The 17,899-nt window shown below is 32.3% G+C and overlaps 1 protein-coding gene across 9 annotated transcripts in view; it reads left to right on the top strand.

Annotated features, from left to right (window-relative positions):
• Positions 1–17,899, top strand: part of ADGRL3 (adhesion G protein-coupled receptor L3) — a 955,586-nt gene that overhangs the window by 364,172 nt on the left and 573,515 nt on the right. For all 9 annotated transcript variants that reach the window (XM_044945849.2, XM_044945847.2, XM_044945844.2 and 6 more), the window contains one exon: positions 1,705–1,923. In XM_044945849.2, coding sequence (XP_044801784.1) covers positions 1,869–1,923 — 55 coding nt within the window. In that variant the 5' untranslated portion in view covers positions 1,705–1,868. The remainder of the gene's footprint in view (positions 1–1,704; positions 1,924–17,899) is intronic.

The raw sequence follows: 17,899 nt of genomic DNA, 5'->3' as shown, positions 1-17,899 counted from the left end.
AAAATTGAAAACTCATGAGATGTATAAGAATTGTTAATATATATAGCACTTTCATACTTATTGTTCTGAACAATACATATTTTTATGTATTGCATATAATATATGACAAATTTTAGCATATTTAATATTCATGTAACCATATGAATTAAGTAACATTGCTTCCCCACCATTAACAGAGAGGAAATCAAGGAACTGAATGCTTAAATGACTTACCCAAAGTCTTAGTACTAGTAGAGTTGTGTGTATGTTAGTTGCTCAGTTGTGCCCGACTCTTTGCAACCCCATGGACTGTAGCCTGCCAGGCTCTGCTGTCCATGGAGTTCTCCAGGCAAGAATACTGGAGTGGGTTGCCATTCCCTTCTCCAGGGGATCATCCCAACCCAAGGATTGAATCTGGGTCTCCTAGATTGCAGGCAGATTCTTTACTGTCTGAGCCGCCAGGGAAGCCCACTAGTAGAGCTAATAATTCAAATTAGATGGTCTTGCTTCAGAACCTGTGCTCTTAATTACATACTGTGAATAGTAGTGCCAGAAATTCAGATAAATCTGTGTAATTTTGCCTTATAATGAATGCGAGCACTTCAGAAATATTTTCCAATGTGTTTTGATAGAATGAAGGTTATTACAATCCTCAGTAAGCTATCTCTATTTTGAATATTTCTTTCCAGAAAAAAATTTAGATTTATACTCAAAATGTGAAATATATTTCACACTATTTCACAATAGTGAAATATATACTATCAACAATTACTTGAATAGAGGGAAAGAGAGAGGAAAGAAAAAGAAAGAAAAGGAATACCCAGTTAGTACTTTATTGATCAGTTTTAAAGATGCTCACTGTGAAAAACAACATCTTCAGAATTGAGGTCATGTACCTTCAATACTTTTACTTTCTAACATATATATCTGCAAACTTTAAAGAGAGGGCAGCTATATCGGTTTGATTCAGTGAAATAACTTTACAATGCTTAAAATTTTTAGTGTCTTCTATATGTATTTAACACTTTTAAGCAAAATTCCTCATTTTGAGTTGTAGGATCCTGGAAGATAGGTTGCATGTTTTATTCAATATTTTGTCCTATTTTCTTAGCACAGTACTTTGTAATTTAGAGGACACTCAGTAGACTTTTGCTAAATGAATTGATTATGAATGAGCATAATTAATTAACATAAATTATAATTTTCACAAGTTTAATTACAAAAATAATTAGAAAAGTAATATAGTTAAAATTTAGAATAATTTCTGAATTATTCTCAGGGTCTAGAATGAAAGTAGGACTCATACATTTATCTTTTTTGTTCACACATGTAGTAATCATAATGAATGTTTTTTTAAAACTTTTCTATTATTAGTAAAAATTATATTTGTGGATAATATTTACCCTAAGTAAACACCAATGTTTAAACCTATTGATAAATTATACAAATTAATTATTATACAAATGAGTATAGTTTATTTATATTAATTTGTCCAGTGAGACTGAATTATTTCTGTCAGTAAGTTTGGGGGTTGGGAAATAAATACTGTGGTAATACATAAGTTAATAATATCTTTTAGGTTACTTACTTATTTTTATATATGATGTGTGTATTGATTACAATGAGGAAGGGAGGAGGTATACAGATGTTCTTATCAGCAAGGAAACTTTCAAGGAAATGATAAAACCTATATTTGATAACTTTTTTTTTTTTTCTTGTTTGCAGGATTCTGAATTGGGTATTGGTGTTTCTGTTTTGAAGAATATTTCTTTTTGAGCTGTTTTGTTTTTAATCATCCATCTTGGGATACAGAAAAAGAATCAGAAAGACACTTATTTTAAGTTTAGAATTCTCGCTCCTGAGGCACCCTCACTGCCGAGCTCACAACAATGTGGCCATCACAGCTACTGGTCTTCATGATGCTCTTAGCACCGATAATTCATGGTAAGACTTTTAATTATATTTTTCTGTGACACTTAATGTTGTCTCAGTAATTTATATTAGATCCTTTATTTTAAATTTTTGTGCTATGATTTTGCAGTTTTTGCCTACCATGTAATAATAGCTGTAAATAATGTACTTTAAGCTGTAATAAGTAGAATGTTGAGTTTTATTTCATAAAATACCATTTAAAATGTGTATCTAACCAAACTATTTTTTTAATTTCATGTTTTATTATTTTTATCACTCTTAAAGAGTATTATTTAAATCATTAACTATCATTAATTATGAATTTAAATGACCTATTTTGCTAAGTAAAATAGCTTTTAATATAGTAAATGCCCTTTCGAAAGAAAATACTCCCAAATTCTACTTTCCTGAATCCAGTAATTATTTGTTTCTGAGTGTTTAGTACCCTGCTCAATCCTTAACACACAAAATTAAATTGAAACCTCTCATTAAGACAGAATTGTGATATCCCTTTTAATGAGAAAAGAGATAAAAAGCATTATCAAAACAGTATCAACATAAGCAAAAATGTATTTTTCCTGAAACATGCTAATATGCTCATAAAAGACTGTATACATGTTCATTTAGACATCTTGGTACTTATAGCATGAGTATGATAGTTAAATAATCTATCTTCCTTTGCAAATTTTTATAAAACATCTAATTAGTCAATAAATAAGCAAAACAAATTTTGTACCACTTAAAATAATATTTATTTAATCCCTCTAAAAATTGCCAGATTCAAGTCTATACATATGTTACTTTTTCCCAATTTAAAGTTTTCTACTGATTATCATTGGTTTTGCCCTTAGATGAAAATGGCATAATACAGTCACTGTCGCATATGTTAATGATAATTATAGCAAAGAAAAAAGGACACAGCTGTATTTGCCACTGCCTAGGAGGTCTCAGAGTATTATAGTTTAACAGGCAGCTGAAATGACTTTTTAGCCTCCTTGGCTCATTTTTGGTTTTTAATTGACTATAGAAATCTATTGTAGTTTTTCAGTGATGCAGTTCTTAATTTGACTCATTCATATGTTTCAACATGAATTGCATTCTACTGTCATTATAAAAATGGGATAAAATCACTTGTCTTTTGACATTTCCCCTAAAGTTTCCCTGCTTTCACAACTTTATTTCTAACAAATTGCTATAAGATAGTGCTTTTTTAAAAAAAATAAAAGTAAAATTATACAACCATCTCATTTTAAACAATGTAAAATTGTTAAATATTTCAAATTTTTCCCTCAGTTCTTACACTGGTGTGACACTTGCACGTTCATATACTTGGGCATGTATAACATTTGTGATATGGCACAGTATAGGAATTATGTTCTTTTAAACAAATGCTTTTCTAATTGTCAGTGTACCTAAAGATGATTCAACTTAACCTTTTTGATATTATGAAAATGTCTCACTTGTAAGTTTATTTGAAGATTAAATAAATAGGATATGTAAAAATTCTAGCACAGAGCATGACTGATATTAAGTGATTGAACATGTTAATTTCCTTCATCATACTATCTACCCTTCCAGTATATTTTTGTTTTAGTAAATTGTAACAGCTAAGAATTAGCTTACCCTGAGAGCTTCTTCATTTGATACTGATATTCAGGAAAAAAAACTCTAAGTATAGGTACAATTCATGTTTACAAAGTCAGTCTAAAATTGTACTATTAGAGCAAGGTAGGTTAAAAATAGCAGAAATACACATTGTAAGAAAGACTTTCTTTTCAGAGGTGCAGTTTCTGGTCTCCTAAACCTGACACCTACTTTGTACCTCATGGGTCCCAAAGATCACTGAGCCTTACACCATGATTCTTGAGTTGAGACCTGTATTGAACAAGCATACAGAAACACACATATAATCTCTTCAAGCAACTCTAATAAGTATTTAAAAACTAATAAAGTATAGAAACTATTGACCCTGGTATATAAAAATATATAAAATATTTTGACTAAAAAACTAAAATAATGTTTTTATTTTCTGTGAACTACTTTATATCATCCTATGCATATCAGGCTAAACAATATAGAAACTTTCCACTTATAAACTTTATTCTTATTACCTTGTGTAAGTATTTTAAAAATTTTCACCAGAGAAAATGCAAGTCAGTTTTTGCTGCCTTCTATGGAAGGCTTTCTCCATTGCCTTGTGATGCCACTTCAAACTTGTAAATGAAGGGCTCCATGTAAGCAGATTTTTTGAGTTCAGCTTGCTCATAAAGAGAAAGTGTGTGTGCCTTTGATCAGTGCAGAAATATAATAGAATTAGACATTTTTGGAGTCCCCGCCAGTCTTGGCTTGAAAGAATACCATATAGCTTTAAACCTGATAGGACTGAAATAAAATAGATGTCTTAGTAATAGAGGTACTTTTTTTCCAAAACATCCCTGGATAGCATGTCCTTGCCTACTGTTGATGCAACGCCTAGCTATATTTCTTCTCCTGATCAGAGAGAATTAACTTTTCTGGACATGACCCAAATTTCTGGCCTTTTCTCCAGAGTATATAATAATGATGACTACTTCCCTGGTGTCTCAGACAGTAAAGAATCCACCTGCAATGCAGGAGACCCGGGTTTGAGACCTAGATCGAGGAGATCACCTGGAGAAGGGGATGTCTACCCACTCCAGTATTCTTGCCTGAAGAATTCCAAGGACAGTGGAGCCTGGCATGTTACAGTCCATGGGGTCACAAAGAGTTGGACATGACTGAGTGACAAGGACATAGTGATTCAATAGCCATAAACTTTAAATGTATTTGGTACAATTAATTATCACAGCATTCTCATGGGTTTAATATTACTTATTATTATCATCATTACTTTTTATATAACAACTTGACTAAAGTTGCACATGAGACCCAGAGAGGTCTTAAAATGAAGGATTTAGCTTCTTGAGCTCTGGTCTTAACTGCCAGTAAATAATCAGTTCCTATTAAAGCCATTCTTCCCTGTAGAAAATTCCACATCAGCTCTCCTGGTTCTTGTGAACAAATGAGGTAAAAAGGTAGATTGCTGCCTCTTCCATGTTCTGGGCATAGACCGACTGGACTTTGAAGTCTTAACAGATCTGAGATAAAATTTCAGCTCTACTGCCTACAAGTTCTGTAACAGTTATTTGGTAAATTAGTTAACAAATAACATTTATCATAGACTGTGAGTCAGATGACCGTGCTAGCTACTAAAGCTATGGTAATGAACAAGGGATTCTAAATTCTTCCCTCAAGCTTATAGTAACTTAGAAATTTGTAAGCCTGCTTTTCATCTGTAAGAACAAATACTCCATGTAGGGTTATTTTAAGAAATGAATGATATACACATAGTCCCTAACATAGTGCTTGGCACTCAGTTAATCTTCTGTTTTATTTTCCTACCCCTAATTACTTTGAAATAGAGCTAAACCTCTCAGCATTAGATAAGGAAGATATACAATTATCCTTATTCTTATCCTGAGAATTGAAGTCTTTTGCTACTACAGTCTCAGCATTTTGATTTTGCCAGAAAATTTTAATACTAGTATCTAAACAAAATTATTGTCAAACTGATTATATATATCATATATATATAAAGACTTAATATATAATTGTCAGTATATTATATTTTAGTATATAATTCTCTATTGTCAGTGGTAGTACTATGTAATTGTAAGTGATGCATTTTTTGCATGATTTCTTCATGGGTAAAATTAGAAACTAAGCTAAATAATTAATTCTGAATAATATTTACACTAGTTGAGTAATCTCCCACATCATCCTAGAGAGTCTGGCCAGTATTTTTTATAGGAAAATAAACTTAATTAGTATATCCACATTTTGTGTATATTTATATATATATACAACTTTAAACTTAAGAAATGTCTCTGGTTCTGTGTTTATCTGTCCATATTTTATGTCTCTGTGTACCTCTGTATTTCTATTTTTCTGTTTTCCATGACTGTGTCTCCTTCCTGTATAACCATAAAATCCTTATCTATAATGCAATGAGACCTGGCAGAAGTAGAGAGAAGTAGTGAAAGCAGATGGCCAATTCTTTGGTGTTAACTAATGTAGTGTTACATGAAGATAAAAGACTTTTTTGTTCTAATGATGTGGTTGGGAGCAAGGGAAGAGAGATCAGAGAACAAAAATCCAGTGATAACATGAGCACCTGGGACTCATCCTGACTGGCAGTAAAACAATATCATGGTTCGGTATAGGACCCACACTAGGAGATCTGTTCTTGGGAGGTACGTCACCCAAGCCATAATGGGTTGGGAGTTGAGAAGGTGATTGCGATGCTCAAATATTTTAACTGCATCTTATGTTCATTAAACCGTACTTAGCAAGTGTATCACAATGATAGAGACAGAAAACAGGATCATTGTAGCTTACTGTATGTAAAAGGAAACAGTATTTCTAATGATATCTTTGCAGAAAAAAGTAGAATTTAAAAAATTCTTTCATGAGCTACCATATATGTACTTTTTCCCAAGTTTATTTTGTGTTGGTAAAGTTGCATGTGTATTTATATATTAATGAACTTTAAAGCTAACAAATTAATTATTATAAACAGTTCTTAGCAGGGACAAAACAATGATCAAACACATATATCTTGTACTATTATGGTTTTATGTAATTTGTTTTATTATTAATCTATTTTTAGTTATAGTAATATTTAATGTGCCAGTGATTGAAAATAATAATTCAAAATATGTTAACCTCTAATAATATGTGAAGCTTGAGAAAGTACTAAATTATATTTTACCACAGAAAATATTACCATATAAATTTTTTTATGAAGTCATGTTTTATTAATGGTGAAAATGGTAGGCTGACTTCTAAGCTCTGCTTAGCTATTTTTTTTTCTAGAAATTAATCATCCTTTAAATGTTTATAATGTTTGCCAGCCTAGGTAATTTGTAATACTTGCAGTAATATCACTATCTGTATGGTCAAATATGTTATACTGAGAAATCTTTGTCATCATCATGATACATGAAATTATTGAGAACACATCCAATAGCATCTATTAATACATTAGCCACTTGGTACTGAAATTCAAAATAAATATTAATATATATTTCAAAAGTTAACTATGCAGTCTCTAATACAACAGTATGTACTACAATATGTACACCTGACAGCTTTCCTTTGTAAGCATGTGTTTAGGAGCCTTCCCTGTGCATTCAGTATGCAGTTTGGCAATTGGAAAATAATTTTATTTTGCCTTTGCATCTGCAAAACATGTTATGTGTGAATTTTATTGTAGTGATACTCCTCTACAAGTAACAAATATGCACTTTGAAAGCAAAGTAGCATTTTCTATTTTCAGATTTTATGTACTGTGACTATTTCGAGGGTTTAGAATCATATATTATTTTTTGTGCTTCTTGGCTTTGGGGTAAACTGATTATACTAGGATGGTCATTGTGCACTTGATGTTGAATAAATTTCAAGTAGTTTGATGTGTAATATATAAGTATCTAATTGTCTTCCTCTTCTTTGCATTGCTATTTATTTTCATTCTCAATGTAAGAATAGTGCTCTTACATTTATAATTTCATGTAAATAGCCATAGGGCATTTTTCATACAATTATTTCCTGCATTCAGATTGGAAAATAATTGCTTAATGACCAATCAAAAAATTGAAATGCAATAGGAAAGAGTCTTATCATGCAAATAAGATGCTATGTATCAATGTTACATTATGATCTGTTTTGACAGTTTAGAATAAGGCCCTGTTGAAAACTAGGGTTAAGTCATTCCCTAATTTATTTCAGATTTTTAATTGATGAATTAAAAATAAACTTTTTATTTTAATAATTATATTTTTACTTTATTTGAATCTATGTTTCTTTACCATCATAGCAGAACTAGTTTCTTTAAATATAAAAACTTGTCTTGGTATCAGAAAAACTGTGTATGAATTATTTGACCAAAGGAGTTAGGCTAGCTAAGGATTTGCAAGAGAAATATGCTGGTTGTAATTTCCAAAAGTAATGGCTAGACACCTTCAAGCAAAAACTAGGCTCTCACAGTGACACTTGATAAACTTGCTGTGTTTATTTGATCTATGCACACTGTAGTTTGTGGTGATATGAGTGTCATGAAGTCAAGGTTATAGCTTGATAAAGTATAAGAACATAGTCTCGTATATTTCTTAGTTTGTCATTACCAGTGTCACCTATTTTATTAAGTAATCCTCCTCAAACAACTTTAAATCAGAAGGCAAAAATTCAATAATCCCATGACCTGGTGGTACAATTAATACTAATGGTTGTTAGATATTTTTTGCAGTCGTGCAAGCGCATATTTTTAAAAAGTGGAATAACTTTAGAAATAAAAGTTGTGTCTTTAATACTGATTTCACCTTAAAATTAAGACATTTCTAGCCCTTCATTAAAGTTTAAAAAATGATGAATGCATGTTATATAAGGAATCATTGTGTATCTAACCATATATTATTGGCTCAGCACTGAAGGTCATTAATACATTACAGTTACAAATCGCAGTATAAGGGAACATGGTTGTATATAAAATTTGACTGTATCTTTGTACCCATAGAAGAAAATCTCTTGATAATATGGAAAGTAAAAGAATGACTCATTTTTGATTAATTCACAACTATATAAAATAAATGGTCATAAATGATCAAAACAGCCTTGCTTATTATCACCACCATTTGTTTAAAATAATTCCACAAGTTTTGGCTACTATAATAATCAACAAATGTAAACAAGAGTAAATATTCAAATATTAAGATATAATTGTTATTTGCAGGTGGATTATGATGCATTCAGAAAATCAATAATATAATAACTTTCCAGAATCAATGAAAGCACTAAGTTCAGGTTTATGATTCATACATGCATATATGATTACATCACAGTAGAAATGAAATGCCTGAGTTACTTAGGAAATATAGGAGGAGCTACATTAACCTAGGAGAAGAAAACTGTGAAACTTGCTGTGAATTGTAAAATACAACACCCAATATACCATGTTCCTAAATAAAAAAAGACTAGGAACAGCAAAATTGTAAGTTATTTCCAAGTTAAATTTTATGTATGTTCACACAACTGCTTTCAGAGTACTGATGTGAGCTTTTCCATGTAGAAATTTAACAAAACTATTCTAAAATATATATTGATATATATAGAATATTAAGCAAAATTTTACAAAAGTGAAAAGAGTAATAGGTAGATATAAATTTAACATATATATTATGAAAGAACAGTAATTAAGATATAATATCAAAATTAGTGTAATCAATTGTGAAAATGAGATTCCTGAAAAATCACTGCACTGTATATTAGTATTGTAATTTTCAAGGAATGACTCCTCAGAAAATCTAATATCTAAGACAAGAAAGAGTCAAATAAGTATCAAATCAATTGTGTGTGTATGTGTTTCGAATTATATATTATGGAACTTCTAGAGAAAGACTTCTTTGAGTTGCCTACTTTAATTTCCATTCTTAATGTATTAGATAGCGTAAACTTTGGCTGTGGTCACAGTAGAATAAAAAATGAATAATAGCTTCTAGAGAATATATTCTTGTTCACCAAACGTTTCAAGAAAGGTAAATGTTTCTGGTTAGACAGTGTGTGTGTTTGTGTGTGTGTGTGTGTGTGTGTGTGTGTGTGTGTTTGTGCATGCCTGTGCATGTCTCTGTGTTTGAAGGACAGAGGGGATGCCGTTCTCTTGTTCTCACAGTTATTTATAGACTCAGTCTATTAATGGCACAAGAGTTCCAATATCTTTCTGAGGCTCATTGTCATTCCTGTCCACAGAAGGAAGAAGAGTATTGGGAAGATTCCAGTGGGAGGTTCTTATATGGATATGCTTGGAAATAGTGCACATTACTTTTGTTTCCACTTCCATTAATTAAAACTCTGCCTCATAGCCACACCTATAAATAAGTTTGAAAATCATAGTCCTCTTGTGATGAAGGAAGAAGAAAATATTTATAAAATATATCGTAGTTTTTTAAAAATTAGATTTGATGCATCAATATCTTTTTTAATGTATAAATGGGTACTTAAAATATCTTTCTTGAGATATATTTCATATACCATAAAATTTAGTTCAGTGGATTTTAGTGTTTGCATAGTCGTGCACCTTTTAGAATGTAATTAGTCCTCCAAAAAGAAATCCTATATCCATTAGCAGTCACATCCGTCTTCCCCTTGGGAAGACCCAGTCCCTGACCATCAGTAATCAATGTCTCTTTGCTTTTCCCTATTGTAGACATTGCAACTTGCTTCTTTCATTTAGCATAATATTTTAAACATATATGTATACCATGGCATGTATCAGTAGTTCTTGTTTTGTTTCCAAGTAACCTGTTGTATAAATATACCACATTATATTTATCAGTGGATGGAAATTTGGATTATTCCCCACTTTTTGGCTATTCTATATAATGTGGTTATGAAAATTCATGTATAAATTTTTGTGTGGACGTTTTCACTTTTCTTGGGTTTAAACCTAGGAGTGGACTTGCTGAGTCACATGATTACTATATTTAACATTTTGAAGAAGTGCTAAACTACTTTCCAAAGTGGTTGCACAGTTATATGTTGCAAACATTCTTGCATTCTCAACTATATTTGTTACTGTCTTTTTTCTTTTAATCAATCTGGTCATAATGAAGTAGTATCTCATTGTATTTTTTTTTTTTTTTTGCTACTCAGTAGTTTATTTTTGGTGATCTATTTTAAATATAGTAGTTTGTACATGTCAATCCTAAACTCCCAATTTTGACTTACATTTCTCTAATGCATTATCTTGAGCCCATTTTTGTGTATTTGGTTATTTGCATATCTTACTTGAAGAAATATTATTTAATCATTTCTTAATTTTTATTTTTCATTTCTAAATATTCTTTATATAATTTGTAAAAAGATCACAGGGTACCATTGTTACAGTACATTTGGATTTAAGAAATCTTTAGATTGCATTTTCTAAGAGGCTTTTTGCTTGGATTTGCCCACTTGCATCTCAGCTATTTTAAATTCACTTTGAAATCATATATCATTTGTCTAGCCCCACTCCAACTTCTTTTTTACTTATGAATTTGTATCCTAAAAATAGTTCATTAACTTGTTTTTTTTATGATTGCAAAAACTACTAATTGACAATGATTGAAACTTTATTCTGATATGTGAATTGTATAGGGCTGAATGATACACAGAATAGGTAATTCATTGGATTCTTCTAGTTAGTTTCCAATTACTCCTCCTTAAGAAAATGATTAAGAACATTAAGCTTTAATTTGATGGCCAAAGCGTTTCTATTTTTGTTCTAGTCTGAATTCTTCTACCCGGATTCAGAAAGTCCTCTTTTTTACATTTTTTGTATCTTTGCTCATATTATAAACAGTGCATCTTTTATTTCCATAGACTTATTTTCTCTGGTATGTTCTACAAACAACTCAATGCCTCTTTAAATCTCAAGAAAGTTATGCTATTTGTTGTGTCTGTCAAATCTACACATGTTACTTAGTATCCTTTGGACTCAATCCTATCACATCTTTAAACAAACAGAAAAAAGATGAGAAATGGAAAAGGACTTGAAGTATTATTTGGAAAGAATCCTAGTCAACTTGCACTATTTCAGCCCATTGGACTTATCTGAAATATTACTATTTTAGGAGAAAATATTAAGACTAAATAAAGATAATGATTTATAAATGATACTACTGAACAGCTTACATTTTTAAGAAACCCTAAATAAAGGAAGATGTCCTATTTAGAAAGTAATGCTTACATGAAGCCCAGAAACTGAAGTTTATAGTATTATTCAATTTAAACTGCTTTGGAATTCTAATTTGCATGGTTCTATTGAATGAAGTGAAAAGATTTCAGGCCTTAGAATCTAATTCCAATTCTGTTACTTCCAAGAAACATGACCTTAAGCAATTTGAATCACAGTTTCCGTATTTTTTATAAGGGTAATTAGGCCTATTTTGTTGTAGTATGAGGATTAAGTAAAATAATGTATAGAAAGGCCTTAGAACCAAGCTTCACACATTTAATCTTGGGAAAATGTGGTCATTAAAACATACCTTTAGGAATTAGACCTAAAAACCAAATGACCTGGATAGTTAGCAAATTTTAAAATACTACACTGTCTTGGGTCACTTACTTTCCATAGAGTTTTTCAAATACTGCATTGTATATTCTTAACCCCCAAATGTGACAGTTTCTCTAATTATGAGTCTACACATTTGTACACACATTCCATCATTATATTCAGGACTCACCCACTGGACTGTAACTAAGTCTTTAATGAGTTACTAATGAACATCTTAAGCTTAGATAAGCAAAAAAAGAAAAAAAGTTTGAGCATTTTGAAAAACTATTCATAGTTAAGCCTGTTGCTTTTAATTAGGCTATAAGCCCAGTGAAATTTCCTGTCTTTACTAATCTTCCCAGGTTTGAAGAAATTGAATAACAAGTGACAGATGTACCCTCCCTTTGATATTATTAATGTAATGTGAGGTAAAAAGGGATAAATACATTGAGCTAAATTAGAGAAATCATTGTTTGATTAAACACAAAGATAAAATAATATACAAATTCAAAATAGTATCTTTCAATGATTCATTTTTTTCCTTAGACTCTGATGACTTCAAAACCAGTTAATTTTGTTGTTGAATTAGAAAATAACAGATGTCATGAGGAAAAAAGATCCAGAGATGATTAGACCTTGTAGATGAAAAAAAATCCTCTATATGGATGAAAGAGCAAACAGCTTTTACACATTACTGCTTCTCTCCAAGCTGTTAGAGATACTGTGAAAGTAGTGATCACAGACACTACCTGAATCAGATCAGGACTATTATTTTCTGTAGCTCTTGTTATAAATCAACAATGGTGGTGACTGTTTAGCAATGATCCATTTTAAAAATTCCTTTTGATAGTGAAGTTGGTGAAACCATGCAGACCTTAAGGGCACATGATTAAATAATGAAGACAGATAATACATAAAATTCAAAGCAACAGGATGGCATGATGCTCCCTCCAGGGAGTACTCATATTTGCTTAAAAGGAACCCTTTTATATCAGTCACAGTGGCTCAGGACAGTGAGAAGAGCTGAGATAGCCCAGATGTTTTACGGGTTACACACTGTTGTTAGAGGCAGGCTTGACATCGTGCGTCCGTACACAAATTAAAAATCAGCATGTCAGTTTTTAAAAGTAAGTGTCCAATAATAATTACACTCTCTATATATGTATCATAATATAAAAACACAGTCAGTTGTTTTGACCTGTGAGCCTGTTAACATGTCTGCTTTCTTATGAACCAGCATTTAGGCATTCATTTTGTATATGTGCTGAGGGTGGGGTTGATTGGTAAAAGTTCCTTATTATTTGAAAAATAATACCAAAAACATTTTCATTCTTCTCAACTACCTTCAGAAATGCCAGTTAAGATTAGCTTAGGATGGGGAGAAAGCACTCACTAACAAGACAGATCTCTGTCAAAATATGTATAATTTTTGCTGCTTTTTTTTTTTTTTCTACATGTCAAGTACAGGTGTCAATGGGATTAAGGTAAAGTGCCTCATTACTATCGTTATAAAGATTTTCAAAGAAATTATCTGGAACATTCTGAAGGCATATTTTATATACCATTAAAATGTTAACATTCTTTAAGAGGAGAGTAGACGAAGGGAAATTAAAGGAATATTTGTATTCTCCAAAGAGTAAATTCCAGAGTTATACTTTTGTTATCATGAATTGAAATCTGTTTGCATTATGTTTACAAAAAGACAGTTGTGACATTTTATTTAATTTAAATGAAAATAATGTGCTTTCAAGAGCTGATTTTTTTTTTTCAAATTTGTATCAGTACCAGAATTTTATTCTCTGCTTATTCATTTTAACAAATATTTGAGATATTTCTATTGCAGTATTTCAGTATAAGCAACCATGACAGTGAGCCACAATTTTTCTTTTATTTTTAGAACATAGAAGATATCATGGTTGAAAGACAATTAAAAAAAATCTTTTAATGTTGTTTCTTTTGTTTTTTAACACTGGTAATTTAATTTCCCTTTAGCTTTATTCATAACAGGTGTTTGCTTTTTCCACTAGTCTCAGGATGTCTTATATTGCTTTCAGAACTTGAAAGTTCAGTCTTTTGATGAAAGTTTAAAACATTTAAAACTGTTTTATTTTCCTGTAACAAGCTCTGTTTTAGAAAGGAACAAGAAACTCAGTTTGAAAGGAAAGATGCATGTACACATAGAGCATATGAACATTACGTAAGACAAGCATTAGAAGAATCTGTTGAGTTAAATAATATACGCATATACTCTAAAGGTTGCTTCATCATATACAGGTAGAAAAGTCATCACTTCTGAGCCATTTCTTCTAAGACCCAGAATTAAATCAGAGTTTTCTCTGTATTAGAACTCCCATGATGTAGTTTCTACCTGGTATTTTCTACCTTAGTCAGATAGAAGTGGAACATTTATGACAATTGCAAGAGATTACTTTGTTGTTGTTAAATTGCTAAGTTGTATCCGGCTCTTTGCCACCCTGTATACAGCAGCACCAAGGGCTTTCCTGTCCTTCACCATCTCCTGGAGTTTGCTCAGATTCATGTCCCTTCAGTCAGTGAAGATATCTAACCATTTCATCCTCTGCTGCCCTCTTCTCCTTTTGCCTTCAATCTTTCTCAACATCAGGGTCTCCGATGAGTCAGTTCTTTACATCAGGTGGGCAAAGTATCGGAGCTTCAGCTACAACATCAGTCCTTCCAATGAATATTCAGGGTTGATTTCCTTTAGGATTGACTGGTTTGATTTCTTTACAATCCAAGGGACTCTCAAGAGTCAAGGGACTCTCCAGCACCACAACTTGAAATCATCAATTCTTTGGTGCTAAGCCTTCCTTATGGTCCAAGTCTTATATCCATATGTCACTACTGGAAAAATCATAACTTTAACTATATGGACCTTTGTCAGCAAGGTAATGTCTTTACTTTTTAGGTTTGTTATAGCTTTCCTTCCAGGGAACAGATGTCTTTTAATTTCATGGCTGCACTCACCATCACAATCATTTTGGAGCCCAAGGAAATAAAATCTGTTACAGCTTCCACTTCTTCCCCATCCATTTGTCACAAAGTGATGCAACTGGATGCCGTGATCTTAGTTTTTTGAATGTTGAGTTTTAAGGCAGCTTTTCCACTCTCCTCTTTCCCCCTCATCATTAGGCTCTTTAGTTCCTCTTCACTCTCTGCCATTAGACTGGTATCATCTACATATTGGAGTTTGTGACTAGTTCTCCTGGCAGTCTTGATTATAGCTTCTGATTCATTCAGCCTGGCATTTTGCATGATGTACCCTAAATATAAGTTAAATAAACAGGGTGACACTAAAGCCTTTTCTTATTCCTTTCCCAATTTTGAATTAGTCTGTTATTCCATTAAGGTTCCAACTTTTGCTTCTTGACCTGCATACAGATTTCTCAGGTGGCAGGTAAAGTGAGCAGGCAGGTAAGGTCTCATATTCTTATCTTTTTAAGAATTTTCCAGTTTGTTGTGATCCACACAGTCAGTGGCTTTAGCATAGTCAATAAAGCTGAAGTAGATGTTTTTCTGGAATTTGCTTGCTTTGTCTATTGCCCAAGAAATGTTGGCAATTTGATCTCTGGTTCCTCTGCCTTTTCTAAATCCAGTTTGTACATCTGGAAGTTCTCAGTTCACATAGTGCTGAAGCCTAGCTTGAAGGATTTTGAGAATAACCTTACTATCATACAAAATGAGTGCAACTGTACCCAGCCTATAAAGCAATTTTGCAGCTGTCATACTTACTTTAGGGAGAAATCTGGAAAGAAGCAATTTATTAATATAGCCAAGACGAAGGTGATGGCAGAAAGGTAGAGTCTTTCAGGTATGCATAAAGAAACACAAAAAATGGGAAATGACAGTTACTTAAAAGCAAAGAAATAATAGCAATCATCTCTCTCTCTCTCTCTCCTCCTTTTCCTTCCTGCTTCCTCCCTCCTCTTCTACCCTTTCTCTATGGATAGATAGATAGATATAGATATGGCACTAAATTGGATTAGATATTTTGTATCACTCAGTCATTTTTTGATAACAAGTATTTCAATATAATTTGTAGTATTTATGTAGCATGTTGCCATTAGTTGAACACTTTTTCACACAAAAGCTCAGTGACTATTCATAGCAACTCTTTGAATCATACATAGTAATATCATTAATTCTAAGTTGCACAAATAAACTTGGAACTGTCAATCTAATGATGTAATGACATTTCACATAGTTATTAGAAGAGAAACTCAAATCAAAATCCCTTAACCAGCTCTTAGAGGCTTCTTCCAAGCATTTTAATAACCTGTTGAGAATCACCTTATTTTGTAGACCTGTGATTTTAATTAGAAATAAACCAATCAGAGCAGCACATGTTAATAGAAGAATGAACTAGAAAGGAAAGGAACGAAGTAAAGTTTGATTTAAGGAAAGCAATATTGTATTTGCTTAAATCTTGTAAATAAAAAGACAAATATTTGAAGACAAGTGTCTTCTAGAACTAGATTAATGTGTTTTGCACATAGCCTATTTGCATTGAATTCAGACAAGTGGATGGAGAATGCCATAGTATAGATATGAAATGTTTCTCAACATGAAGAAGGACTTGCTTCTTCATATGTAATTGGGTGGGTGGATCAAGAACAGAGTGAATTTGTAGTCACAGTTTCCTCATATGAAACTTAGCGATTTTTAGCAGACATAATCTTAGAGTTATTATCTATTGTGTGAGTTGAATGGTTCTTTCCAGACTTGAGATTGCATATTTTTAATGGAATGCCAGACATGTAACTGCAATATTTATCTTGAAGACTTAGTTTTATAATAGCTTCAGGAAGAAAAATTAAATTTATATTTATAACTCAAATATTTCCCCAGAATTTATATAATAACTTAGGGGATAACATATATACTGTTTTTTAAAACAAAACTTAAGATTTTAGCTCTGTTCTAAGAACATTAGAGATACTAAGGGAACATTTCATGCAAAGATGGGCTCAATAAAGGACAGAAATGATAGAGACCTAACAGAAGCAGAAGATATTAAGAAGAGGTGGCAAGAATACACAGAAGAACTGTACAAATAAGATCTTCACAAGCCAGATAATCACGATGGTATGATCACTCATCTAGAGCCAGACATCCTGGAATGTGAAGTCAAGTGGGCCTTAAAGCATCACTATGAACGAAGCTAGTGGAGGTGATGGAATTCCAGTTGAGCTATTCCAAATCCTGAAAGATGATGCTGTGAAAGTGCTGCACTCAATATGCCAGCAAATTTGAAAAACTCAGCAGCGGCCACAGGACTGGAAAAGGTCAGTTTTCATTCCAATCCCAAAGGAAGGCAATGCCAAAGAATGCTCAAAGTACCCCACAATTGCACTCATCTCACACACTAGTAAAGTAATGCTCCAAATTCTCCAAGCCAGGCTTCAGCAATACGTGAACCGTGAACTTCCAGATGTTCAAACTGGTTTTAGAAAAGGCAGAAGAATCAGAGATCAAATTGTCTACATCTGCTGGATCATGGAAAAAGCAAGAGAGTTCCAGAAAAACATCTATTTCTGCTTTATTGACTATGCCAAACCTTTGACTGTGTGGATCACAATAAACTGTGGAAAATTCTGAAGGAGATGGGAATACCAGACCACCTGACCTGCCTCTTGAGAAACCTATATGAGGGACAGGAAGCAACAGTTAGAACTGTCATGGAACAACAGACTGGTTCCAAATAGGAAAAGGAGTACGTCAAGGCTGTATATTGTCACCCTGCTTATTTAACTTCTATGCAGAGTACTTCATGAGAAACACTGGGCTGGAGGAAGCACAAGCTGGAATCAAGATTGCCAGGAGAAATGTCAATAACCTCAGATATGCAGATGACACCACCCTTATGGCAGAAAGTGAAGAAGCACTAAA

Source organism: Bubalus bubalis, chromosome 7 (genome assembly GCF_019923935.1).
Source record: "Bubalus bubalis isolate 160015118507 breed Murrah chromosome 7, NDDB_SH_1, whole genome shotgun sequence".
In the NCBI taxonomy this organism is placed as follows: Eukaryota; Metazoa; Chordata; class Mammalia; order Artiodactyla; family Bovidae; genus Bubalus; species Bubalus bubalis.
The sequence above is the reverse complement of the archived record's forward strand: the minus strand, read 5'-3'. Positions and strand labels throughout refer to the sequence as shown.